Consider the following 12,349-nt stretch of genomic DNA (forward strand, 5'->3'; position numbering starts at 1 on the left):
CTATATTTTGGGTTGATTATACAGAAATCCTTTTTAAAGGCTGCTTATCATAAGGGTCATGGATGCTCATTAAAAGACCTTAGGGGCTTCCCTGGTGGTGCGGTGGTTGAGAGTCCGCCTGCCGATGCAGGGGACATGGGTTCGTGCCCCGGTCCGGGAAGATCCCACATGCCGTGCAGCGGCTGGGCCCGGGAGCCATGGCCACTGAGCCTGTGCGTCCAGAGCCTGTGCTCCACAACGGGAGAGGCCACAACAGTGAGAGGCCCGCGTACCGCAAAAAAAAAAAAAAAAAAAAAAAGAAAAAAGACCTTAAAATATTCCTGGCTTACGTGTTATTGTTGACTTGTATTTTAATGCTACAATTTTTTTTCATTTTAATCTCATAAGTACTTTAAGAGTCAATGTTCTTTTATCCTTACCCACAAATTTACTTCTTTCTTTGCTCTTCTTCCCTCTTCAACTCACTCCTTATATTTCAGATTTCTTTCCGTGTAAATTGCCCTCTTTAGAATTTCCTTTAGTCCAAAGGCTTGCTGGTTGCAAATTCCCTCATTATTTCTCAAATAATGTTTGTATTTCACCCATAATCTTGAAAGATGGTTTTGCTAATTTTAGAACTACAGTTGACAGTTACTTTCTTTCAACACAACATCTTCTAACTTCTGTGGTTGCTGTTGAGAATTCACTTCCCAGTCTGACCACTGCTCTTGTGAAAGTAATATGTCTTTTATTTCTGGATGATTTTAAGAGCTCTCTCTCTGCTATTCAATTTTACTATCATTAGTCTATGTGTAGATTTCTTTTTATTTATTCTGCTTGTGATTCTTTTATCTGTGGATTGGCATCTTCCATTAATTCTGGAAAATTCTCGGCCATTAGATTCTCAGATATTGAATATGCCTCGTTCTTTCTCTCTTTTTCATTAGATATTTCTTGCTCTATCTTCCCTGACCCGTAAACTATATTTCACATTTTCAGGCTTTCTTGTCCTTTTATGCTGCATTATGGACAATGTATTCTACCTTTCTATTTACTCAGATATGTTTATGTTTAAACCCATCCACTGAAAATTTTAATTTTGACATTTTTCTCTTCTAGAAATTTCATTAATTTCTTTTTCAAATCATCTAAGTTTTTAAAAAGTACTTTTATTTACTGCAATTTTTTTTATCAGGTTTGACTTTCTAACAACTTGCTCAGTAGAAGGGGGGTGCCAAGCATTTGACTAGTGCTGGCAGGTGAGGGTGAAGCCCTGCATGTCTGGCTTTGAATGGCCCAGCCAGGAGCTGGGTTATAGAAAGGAAGGATTAAGCAAATTAAGTAAATGCATCAACAATAATACAAACAATAGGAATGAGAATAATCTCTCACTGTCAGAGAAGTGCAGATATGGAAAAGATGAAGGCTAGAATAAATTCTGTAGAGTTGCACTAGACGCTGGGGTATTAAGAAGAACTCAACGATTTTTAATATATATAAAGATATAGAAATAGGCAGGTGTGTGTGTGTGTGTGTGTGTGTGTGTGTGTGTGTGTACATACATCTATTTCCTAGCTTGGTTCACTGAGAACCAGAAGTAATAATCACACCTCTACCAACTAGCATACATGTTGCTAGGACTGTCATTTCTATACATCATCATCCACTAAAAGGAACCTTACAGAGAGAACACTAACATGAGGGCTAAGGCAAAAAATATATAAGACGCTCTGCCCATAGAAAAGGTGGAGAAACAATGATCAACCTCATAATTACAAGCACCTCCATCCAGACTATGATTTCTCCATACCATTTCCCACTTAAAAAAAAAAAAATCAGGGCTCCTAGAAGGAATGACTGATAACATATCTAGAGCCGGAAATAAATAAAGTGAATCTGGAACACCTAGTTGTACCAGAACACAAAGCAACTATCAAAGTCATGGAGGGGGAGAGGGGTCATGTCAAAAGAATCCAGAAGACAACGTGAAGGGGTTCCCCCACTGGCCAAAGACAGGGCAATTTGAGCATCAAAAAGAATAATATCCACAGTGGATTAAAACAAATCAATTATGTTAAAATTCGTATGTCACAAGGGTACTAAAAAAGAAATTCCATGATCACTTCTGGTGACTACTGGGGAACCAAATGTTATGGAAACTGGTTAATAAAGGGAAATACTCTAGAATTTATCCTGTCTTTCCTATATACACTGTACTTTTTTTTTTTTTTTTTCGGATTACGGAGCACAGGCTCCGGACGCGCAGGCTCAGCAGCCATGGCTCACGGGTCCAGCCGCTCTGCAGCATGTTGGATCCTCCCGGACCGGGGCACAAACCCATGTCCCCTGCATCGGCAGGCAGACTCTCAACCACTGCGCCACCAGGGAAGCCCCAAAGCTGTACCTTTTTAAACTCATCATCTCCGACTTTTAATGGATTGTTTCATTCAATTCACACTTACTATACTGAATAATACATTTATTTTAAATAATTTCCCTTTCCCCCAAAATTGGTTGTCTTGATCAGATTTTATTTATATTATTTCCCCCTTTTAAATCAGAGATTCTACTGTTTATAATTTTTATTAATGAAAACTATCTCTTTCCTTGCTCTTTTAATCAAATATGACTTTATTCTTATTTGTAAAATATCAAGTCTTTCTACCGCTGAGATGCCTTGTTTTCCTACTAAATGCTCTGTTATTCCCTACTCTCCTTTCCCCCAGGTGGTAACAGCTTCAAAATACTTTTATAATACATGCTAAATACTTCATATTCTCTTACCTTTTCCTTCATGTTTTCTATCTCTTAATCTTTCAATTATATGCTTTGAGATTATTTCCTGCATTCATCTTCTATCTGTAATTCAAGCCTCAACTGTGACCATTCTCTTCTTTAAACTCTGTAGTTTGAAAACACATTTTTAAGCCCCAGGAAGACCTTTTCGAATTGCATCTCCTTAAGCACTTTTTACCATTTTAAAATTTCAAGTGTTCACTGATCTCCTGTAGTAGTTCTTTTTCACGGAGCATATGTTCTGATTGTTCAGCCTGTTCCTCATCTCTCTGTTGAGATGGCATTCTTTTTTCTCTGTTGGCTCACTGGTACTTAGGTGTGGTTGCTGAGATACTCTTAATGGTTAGAGTTCTTCAGGTGGTGAAAGGAAAAGGAGACTCTCACTCTGTATCCTGTGGTTTAAGGATAGGCTATCAAACTCCTTAAGAGGGACTGGGCTAGAGGAAACCTCTCCACTCTCACTCTTAATTCTTCATTCTCCTGGCCTGGAGGGTAGGAAAGACACTGAGGCCTCCAATCAGATCTCCCTTACCCTGATCTTTTGGGGGATGGGGGGAATGCAGGGAGGAGTAGACAGAGCACTTCTATAGCTGTCCATACATGTCATACATGCTCCAAACCAAGCTCTTTATAAATCCTTAGCTCTTTCATCTTTGCCCCGGGATTTGATGCTGTGCTGCAGTAGTGGTGACAACCTGGGGCTGCCCAATTAAAGCCACAGTGTTCAGGAAATGGGCAGGTAACACAGTTGCGCAAATAAGCAGATCTTCCCAGCAAACCCACAGTGGCCATGCAGTATAAGTAAGAAATAAACCAAGTTACTCATATTTTAGGTGTTATTACCACAGCGTAACTTAGCTGTAATAGAGTCTGACTCCATTTTTGATGCCTGCCTGCTGACAGCTTTCAAATCCCACTGTTCTCCCTTCCTCTTCTGCCCACATGTGGGCAAGGTGATAAGAAAGTCCAGGTGCTCCTTCCTTTGCACTGGCGGGCAGTTTAAATTACACAAGACCTGGCCTGAATGTGGAAACCCTCAACCCAGCCCTACCCCCTAACCACATAAAACCCCAAGATAGTCGCTGTTCCTTGTTTTCCCCCGAAAAGTTTATTATGTAAATGATAAACCTTTTCAGATCAGATCCTCTTGGTGTACATGTGGTATCTTCAGTCTCTACATCCAAATCAATTTTGGGCAGGGGGTGCTGTTCCACTACTTCAGGGTGACTACAAATATTAGCTTATGTGACTGATACACAAATTAGTACTTGAAGGTTTGTAATGAGAAACTGATAACAATCACAATAAAGGAAAAGACACTGACTTAGGGGTTGGGCAGTAGGCCACATGGAAACTATTATATCGGAGGCTAGAAAGTTAGTGATCCATGCTTGTAGTGGCAAAACATTTGGCAAAACTATCATGTGTGATAGTCTGAAAAGCAGATCAATTTACCCATGAAAACTCTTTTCTCTCTGACATAAAAACTGATGATTTTCCAGATACTGGCAGCTTTGTCACCATGGATTCCAGACTGACAGCATGTGGGACGTGATAAACATACTGTGTGAATTAGAAATACTCTGATATTGTTACCGCAGCATAAACTAGCCCATCCTGACTGATAACAAAAGGGGTATTCTTTACAACTTCCTCCTTCCCTCTATCCAAGTGTAGTATAACAGCACACAGAGGACTGCGTACAAAACTCTGTATTTGCTCCTAGGAAGAAATGAGTTGAGCTATTTAGGAGATCTCTGACTGTTGGAAGGTCCAGGGCTGCTTTAAAGTTGAAAACAAGCCTACTTTCATAGAAGGGCTGAAAACAAGACTAGCATTGTTTTAGACAGAGAGTACAGGGACAGGAAGTGTCTATTTTACTGGTCTCTAACTCTTGTTATACTGAAGCTTTTTTCTCATTGCATTGAAAAAAAATTAAAACAAGAGTTTAGGCCAGCTAATTCTAGCAGGTTTCAAAACAGTGATACACTGTTGTGTGAAATGAACGGGCTATACAGACTACATATGTGGTCCTATTTTTGATTTTTTAAAGACATATTTGTTTCAGTACTCATTTGTACAAAAAAGTCTAGAAATACACATACTCTAAAATGTTAACACTAGTGTTAATTAAAAAAAGGAGGCGATTAGACTGAGGCAGCTCTAATACATAAGCAAAGCCCAACCTCAGCCTAAAATGCCTCAAGGTTAAGAAATCAACACGTAAGAACAACCAATCACAAACAGCCAACCTGGCTTTCCCAAATAATATAGGTGCTTAAGCAATAGCCAATCAGATAATTCCCTTGCTTTGCTTCTGCCTCTTCTCTATAAACGTCTTTCCCCTAGCTCCTGTCAGCGGAGTATTCCTAACCATTTCTGGTTTGGTGCTGACCAATCTGAATCAATTTTTACTCAAATAAACTCTTAAAATTTTTAGTGTGCCTCAGTTTATCTTTTAATACTAGTCAATCTCTGAAATTGAGATAGTGTCTATTTATTCTCCTCTTATTTATACTTTCTGATTTTTCTAAAATGGACATATATTAACATAAAATAGAAGTTTTAAAAACACTGTGTATCATGTATGGAAGTTGTATATATGTAGAGCTTAATTTTCCTATTAAGGAAAACTTTTATTCTCTGCTACAAATGTGACAACTTTACTCTTGCTACAATATTTTACAATAGAATCTTCAATTTTCTCAAAAAATTGCTAGATGCAACATATAATCTAGTGATCTTTGAGCAGTCATTTTAAAAATAGAATTTTAAACATTTTAACCATGTACCAAAACATACTTTAGAATATTGTGAACCTTAATGCCTAAAAATAACAGGAGTCTTTGTAAGTGCGAACAGCATAAGACAGATAATAGAGAAAAGCAGTAGAAAACTAAAATAATTCTCTTACAGTATCAAGTTTAAGTTCTATATCCAAAATGAGTCAATATATGAAATTAAATCATTTAGTAAATGAGAAATATGATCTAAAGGACCAGCTAATAGTAAATGTATTCTTTTGATGTTCACAAATAATATAATGCATTCCTTGTGCTGTATCTTGATTGTGGTAATGGTTACATAACTAAATGCACATGCCAAAACTTAGGCAAATGTATGCTTAAAGCTACTGAATTTTCATGTGTGTAAATTACACTTCAATAAAGCTGATTTTTAAAAATCACAATTTTTTGCTAAAATTTTCAGATTATTTCCAGACAATTTTATTCAATGGCTTAACCATTCAAAACAGTCTGTTACATTATATGAACTTATAGAGAAAAAAAAAATCTATATATAGCAAAAGTGGAATCTCTTCCTCGTAAATTTCCTATCCCCAATACCCAGTAAAACTGGCTATAGAATTTCAGTCATTCTTCCTTTCTCTCACCTCCTTTCAATAGGCCATCAAGTCCTATCAATTATATACTTTCTTTCATCCCTACTCTACTGCCTTAGTTCATTTCTTTCTGGACTACTGCAGAAAGATTGATTGATTTCCTTGACTTTAATCTCCCACCTACCAATCCAAAATCCTTAACATAGAAAAAAACAATTATCTTGCCCCCGCAAAAAATGAACAAACAAAGCAACAATAATGTTAATAGAAACTTGTTTTAAAAAACTAAATTGCTTCAGAATGAAGCCCAAAATCCATGTCACTAAAGGTACTTTAAGGCCTCATGATCAATATCAAATCCTTCCCTCACAAAAAGCATGTATTTTATATCTCTGCCTGTAGAGTCATCCTCTCCTTTTCTGTCTGTGAAATATCTACTAATCCCTAAAAAAATCTAGTTTAAATATAATTTCCTCCATTCCCATTGTCCTCCTCTAGATGTGAATTCCTCTAGGCCAGGGTCTGAACCTTCTTCACTAAGCACCATGCCTGGCTCAGAGTAAATATACTTATGAATTGAATAAAGGAATAAAAACAGTATTATTCACTAAATCTATTTTTACTTTAACAAATTAACATTTTTTTCTAAGATAAAAAGCTTAGAAAATTTGATAATGTAGAAACTGTACCTTGTCTACATGGAAAATTAAATCCAGTTCACAGACGTTTTCAAAACACTTGTCTAATGTTTCCACAAATACCTAAAGAAAAGAAAAAAGGTTAAAAGCTTTTGAGAACTGAATAAGTTCATTCAAATCTATTACCTATAAGGCAGACAATTCTTAATTGTGAATTAAAACTTCTAACTCTATTATCACATTTCTTTTTTAAATTAAAAACTGTATTAAGTGCAAAAGGAATAATTATAGCCTGTACATCTAAACTATTTTTCAATACATTAATAAATGAAATACAATAAACAAAATAAACTTCACTGAAAAGTACTAAGACCTAAAAATTGTTAGCACCATTACTTACAAAAATACTGAAAAATACTCAAATCAGGCTCCCTATCTTCATATGAGGAAACAAGAAAGCTTGCCATAAGTATCTATCAAGCTAGATGGGCACAGTCCAAGTCTCAAGCACATCTAATATAGCCAATAATTTTTAATTAGCAAATCAGTATAAAAGATCACTAAAAATTAAACTTACGGAAAGAGCACAGACTCTGGAATCAGACTTACCTGGACTCAAACTCTGGTTCAAACACCTTGTACGACCTTGTGTGGGAAAGGGTTAACTCAGTAAGCCTGGGTTGTTCAACCCCTATATGTTTCCCAAAATGGCCTGTTTTCAGACGAGCCTTTGGCTAGTTCCTGGGAACTGAGCTCTGAGCCCTTGGAAAGTTCTGTCTGATAAGAGTGTTTCTGCATGCTTGAGGCCCTGGGCCACACAGTACCAGTGTGAGCAGACAGTTTATACTAACAGTGTGATTTACAATGAACATATTTTTTCTCTGAGGTTCTGGAGCTTAAGTAACCAAGGTCAGTCATGGAGGTGTCACATGCCTATGTGACTGACCCCCAATAAAAATCCTGGAAACCCAGGCTAGGGTGAGTTGCCTAGTTTGGAACACTTTGCACATGTCATCACATATCACTTCTGGGGGAATTAAGCACATCTTGTGTGACTCCAGTAGAAAGGGACAACACCTGGAAGCTTGCACCTGGTTTCCTCCATACTTCCCTTCATGTGCCTTTGATGGTTTTACTCTGTATACTTTCACTGTAATAAACCCTAACCATAAACATAGCAACTTCTGAGTCCTGTGATTCCTAGCAAATCACTGAGATGGTCTTGGGGACCTCTGATACAAACTTTCAAAAATTAATCTCTTAGGGCTTCCCTGGTGGTGCAGTGGTTGAGAGTCCGCCTGCCGATGCAGGGGACACTGGTTCGTGCCCCAGTCCAGGAGGATCCCACATGCCATGGAGCGGCTGGGCCCGTGGGCCATGGCCTCTGAGCCTGCGCGTCAAGAGCCTGTGCTCCACAACAGGAGAGGCCACACCAGTGAGAGGCCCGCGTAGCGCAAAAAAAAAAAAAAAAAATTAATCTCTTAAATTCCACTTTGCATGGTTGTCACGATTCTATCACTATTTCTGTATCCACTACCCTTCTCAGTGGTAATTTTCACAGATAGAATGGCCGTAAGTTTATCATTCGAACTGGGGGGTATTACGAGTAAAAGAGAGCATCTACTAATTATTATATTATAATAACAGTATGCAATGTTATTGTACTATAATAATAACCTGGAACAACAGATGTAAACCAGGACTGTTCCAAGCAAACTGAAATGTATGGTCACTGTATTCATAGGTGATCCTACCGGACAGAATAGAATCTAAACAACAGGCTTCTTGCTATAACTACTCCAATCTGAGGCCAATTTACACAGATCCACAATCCAAGGCTCCTTCCTGGCATCAATGTAGATGAATAAGACAGGTGAAACAATGTATTTAACTATATGACCATGATCAACATTGTCTTAGACCAAGGGTTGGCAAACTTTCTCTGCAAAGGGCTGGAGAGTAAAGATTTTAATTTTAGGCTTTGTGGGCCATACAGTATAGCACAAAAGCAGCCACAGACAATACATAAGCAAATGAGCATGGCTCTAGTCCAATAAAACTTTATTTATAAAAACAGGTAGCAGGCTGAATTTGACCTGCAGGATGTAATTTGTTGATCCTTGACTTAGATCAGGAGAAATAAAAGATCAGTAGTAACCAAGAATATACAGTTTTATACATAGTTTCATTTATGACAAGGCAAGTTATTAAGATGACCAAGTGTGGTGCATACAAAGGTAATCCTCAAGTGAGTGCCTAGTTTGTTTCAATTGTGTGATAAGTAGAAAATATATATTGTTGAGTACCTATCCAAACTCCCAACTTCATCTATTTCTCCTCAAGGTCTTGGTGACGTGGTCCATGAAATGACTTTATTCATTCTATTTCTAATTCTGACTCATTTTTCTTCTTCTTATAACACGTTCTTGTTATGAGGATAGAATGGGATAACGCTGCTTGAACAAAGAATAAGCATTTAACAAATACTGACTTCTTGAGGAGTCCAAAAGAGAAAACTTTCCCATTGAGAAAGATGAATTTATTTTTGACACAGTATCTCTAACATGGAAGTGGTCTGAATACATTTATAAACTCATAGTTAAATAAGTTACAGGAAATAAAACCATTTAAGTTCTATCCTTCAGTAAATTTTTACTGAAGTATAACATACGTACAGAAAAGTACACCACACTGTTTGTAGGAATGTAAATTGGCGCAGCCACTGTGTAAAACAGTATGGAGGTTCCTCAAAAAACTAAAAACAGAACTACCATATCATCCAGCAATTCCACTCCTGGGTGGGTATACAGCTGAAGAAAAAAAACCCACTAACTTGAAAAGATGCATGTACCCCAATGTTCATAGCAGCGTTATTTACAACTGCCAACATATGGAAGCAACCTCAGTGTCCATCAACAGATGAATGGATAAAGGCGTGGTATACTCACACTCACACACACACACACACACACACACACACAGAGAGAGAGAGAGAGAGAGAGAGAGAGAGAGAGGAATACTACTCAACCATGAAAAAGAATGAAATTTTGCCAGTTCCAACAACATGGAGGGTATTATGCATAGAGAAATAAGTCAGAGAGAAAGACAAATACTGTCTGTTATCACCTTCATGTGGAATCTAAAAAATAAAACAAACGAATGAATATAACAAAACAGAAACAGACTCACAGATATAGATAACAAACTAGTGGTTACCAGTGGGAAGAGGGAAGGGGGAGGGGAAAGATAGGAGTAGGGGATTAAGAGGTACAAACAACTATGTATAAAATTAGTAAGCTACAAGGATATATTATACAGCACAGGGAATATAGCCAATATTTTATAATAACTTTAAATGGAGTATAGTCTATAAAAATTGTGAATCATTATGTTGTATACCTGAAACCAATGTAATATTGTAAGCCAAGTATACCTCAATAATAAAAAAAGTACACAAATCGTAACAATGTACAACCTGATGAATTTTCACAAAGTAAGTACACCTGTGTAACCAGCACTTAATATTCAGGTGTTAGACTATTACCAGCACTGTAGAAGCCCGCTCATACTCTATTAGGCAACTATCAACATCAAGGGTAACTACCCTGCTTTCTAACATTAAAGATATATTTTGTCTATTTCTGAACTACTATTGGCCCTTGAACAATCTGGGCTTGAGCTGTGTGGGTCCGATGCTGCGCGCATGCTTAGAAACAAGTTTTTTTCAATAAATATAGTACTATACTACCCATGGTTGGCTGAATCCAGGGATGCGGAACCCACAGATACAGAAGGCCAACTGTAAGGGACTTGAGCATCCACGGATTCTGGTCACAGCAGGTCCTGTAACCAATTCCCGGCAGATACCAACTACCATACCAAGGGACAACCGTGTATTTAAATGGAATCATACAGTATGGAACCATATGAGTGGCTTCTTCTATTCATTGATTTGTTTGCGAGATTTATTTATTTTGTTACATAATATGAGTATAACAGTTCATTCATTCTTGTTGTTATACAGTGTGCTATTGCAGAAATATACCACAATGTATTTATCTATTCCATGGTTGACAGAAATTCGGGTCCGGCATGGGGCCATTACAATTAGTACTGATACTAATTCTTATATAAGTCTTTTAGTGAACATATATACACATATCTACTGAATGTATACCTAAAGTAGAATCACTGGGCCATGGAGCAGATAGGTTTTCAAAGCAATTATAAAACTTTACAATCCAGGGACTTCCTTGGCAGTCCAGCGGTTAAGACTCCACACTTCCACTGCAGGGGGTGCGGGTTTGATCCCTCTCAGGGAACTAAGATCCCGCAAGCCGTGTGGCACAGCCATTAAAAAAAAAAATTTACAATCCAAATCATAGTATATGGGAGTTCCCACAGTGCCACATCCTTGTCAACCCTGTATGTTGTCAATCTTTTTTTTTTTTTTTAAGATGTTGGGGGCAGGAATTTATTAATTTACTTATTTATTTTGGTTGTGTTGGGTCTTCATTTCTGTGCGAGGGCTTTCTCTAGTTGTGGCACGCGGGGTCCCCTCTTCGTCGCGGTGCGCGGGCCTCTCACTATCGCAGCCTCTCTTGTTGTGGAGCACAGGCTCCAGACGCGCAGGCTCAGTAGTTGTGGTTCACAGGCCCAGTTGCTCCGCGGCACGTGGGATCTTCCCAGACCAGGGCTCGAACCTGCGTCCCCTGCATTAGCAGGCAGATTCTCAACCACTGCGCCACCAGGGAAGCCCTGTCAATCTTTTAATTTTAGTCATTCTTATGGGTGTGTGGTGGTCTGTCATTGTGATATTCATTTGTATTTCCCTGAAGCCTAAAGAGATGGACCACCATTTCATATTTACCATTTTGATATCCTTTTTCATGATGTCTATTCAAGACTTCTGCTCATTTTTCTGTTCAAGACTTCTGCTCATTACCTGTCTTTTTCTTATTGATGTATAGAAATTCTTTACATAGCTAAATACAGTCCTGTCATACACACATATTACAGATACCTTTTCCTACTCTGACTTGCCTTTTCATTCTCCTAATAATGTTCTCGGAAGAACAGAAGCTTTAAATTTCAATATAGTCCAACTTATCAGCTTTTTTCCTTTATGGTTAATCTTTTTTTTGGTCCAATTTAAGAAATTTTTGCCTATAGCAAGGTCAGGAAGATATTCTCCCAGAAGAAAACAAAAGCTTCATGGTTTTATTTTTCATGTTTGGACCAAATCTATCTGGAATTAATTTTCGTATGTGGTGTGAGGTGGTCTTTCTTAATTTAAAATTATTATTAAACTTACTATTCAGAATAAAGTTTCCAGTATGGCTTTATTTTTTCATGTTTACTTTTTCCAGATCCACTGGTTTGATTACCCATATACTATAGCCATTCTTTCTTAACCATCAGAAGATGACTATCTTGGTGAAAATGCTGTCTGAATAGTTTCCCTTCACTTATGTGTTACTTATGAAGGATCAGTGGAACCCACTGAACATAGACTATATCTGACAAAGAGAGAAAAAAATTTCTTGGTAGCATTGAATGTGCCACTGGTGAACTATAATGTACAAAAAATATG

At 37.7% G+C, this 12,349-nt stretch overlaps 1 protein-coding gene across 1 annotated transcript in view; it reads right to left on the reverse strand.

Annotated features, from left to right (window-relative positions):
• Positions 1–12,349, reverse strand: part of AP3S1 (adaptor related protein complex 3 subunit sigma 1) — a 73,434-nt gene that overhangs the window by 18,964 nt on the left and 42,121 nt on the right. Inside the window, exon 4 of the mRNA XM_024743403.1 lies at positions 6,808–6,879. Within this exon, the coding sequence (XP_024599171.1) occupies positions 6,808–6,879 (72 nt within the window). The remainder of the gene's footprint in view (positions 1–6,807; positions 6,880–12,349) is intronic.

Source organism: Neophocaena asiaeorientalis, unplaced genomic scaffold (assembly GCF_003031525.2).
Source record: "Neophocaena asiaeorientalis asiaeorientalis breed wild unplaced genomic scaffold, Neophocaena_asiaeorientalis_V1.1 scaffold26, whole genome shotgun sequence".
Lineage (NCBI taxonomy): Eukaryota > Metazoa > Chordata > Mammalia > Artiodactyla > Phocoenidae > Neophocaena > Neophocaena asiaeorientalis.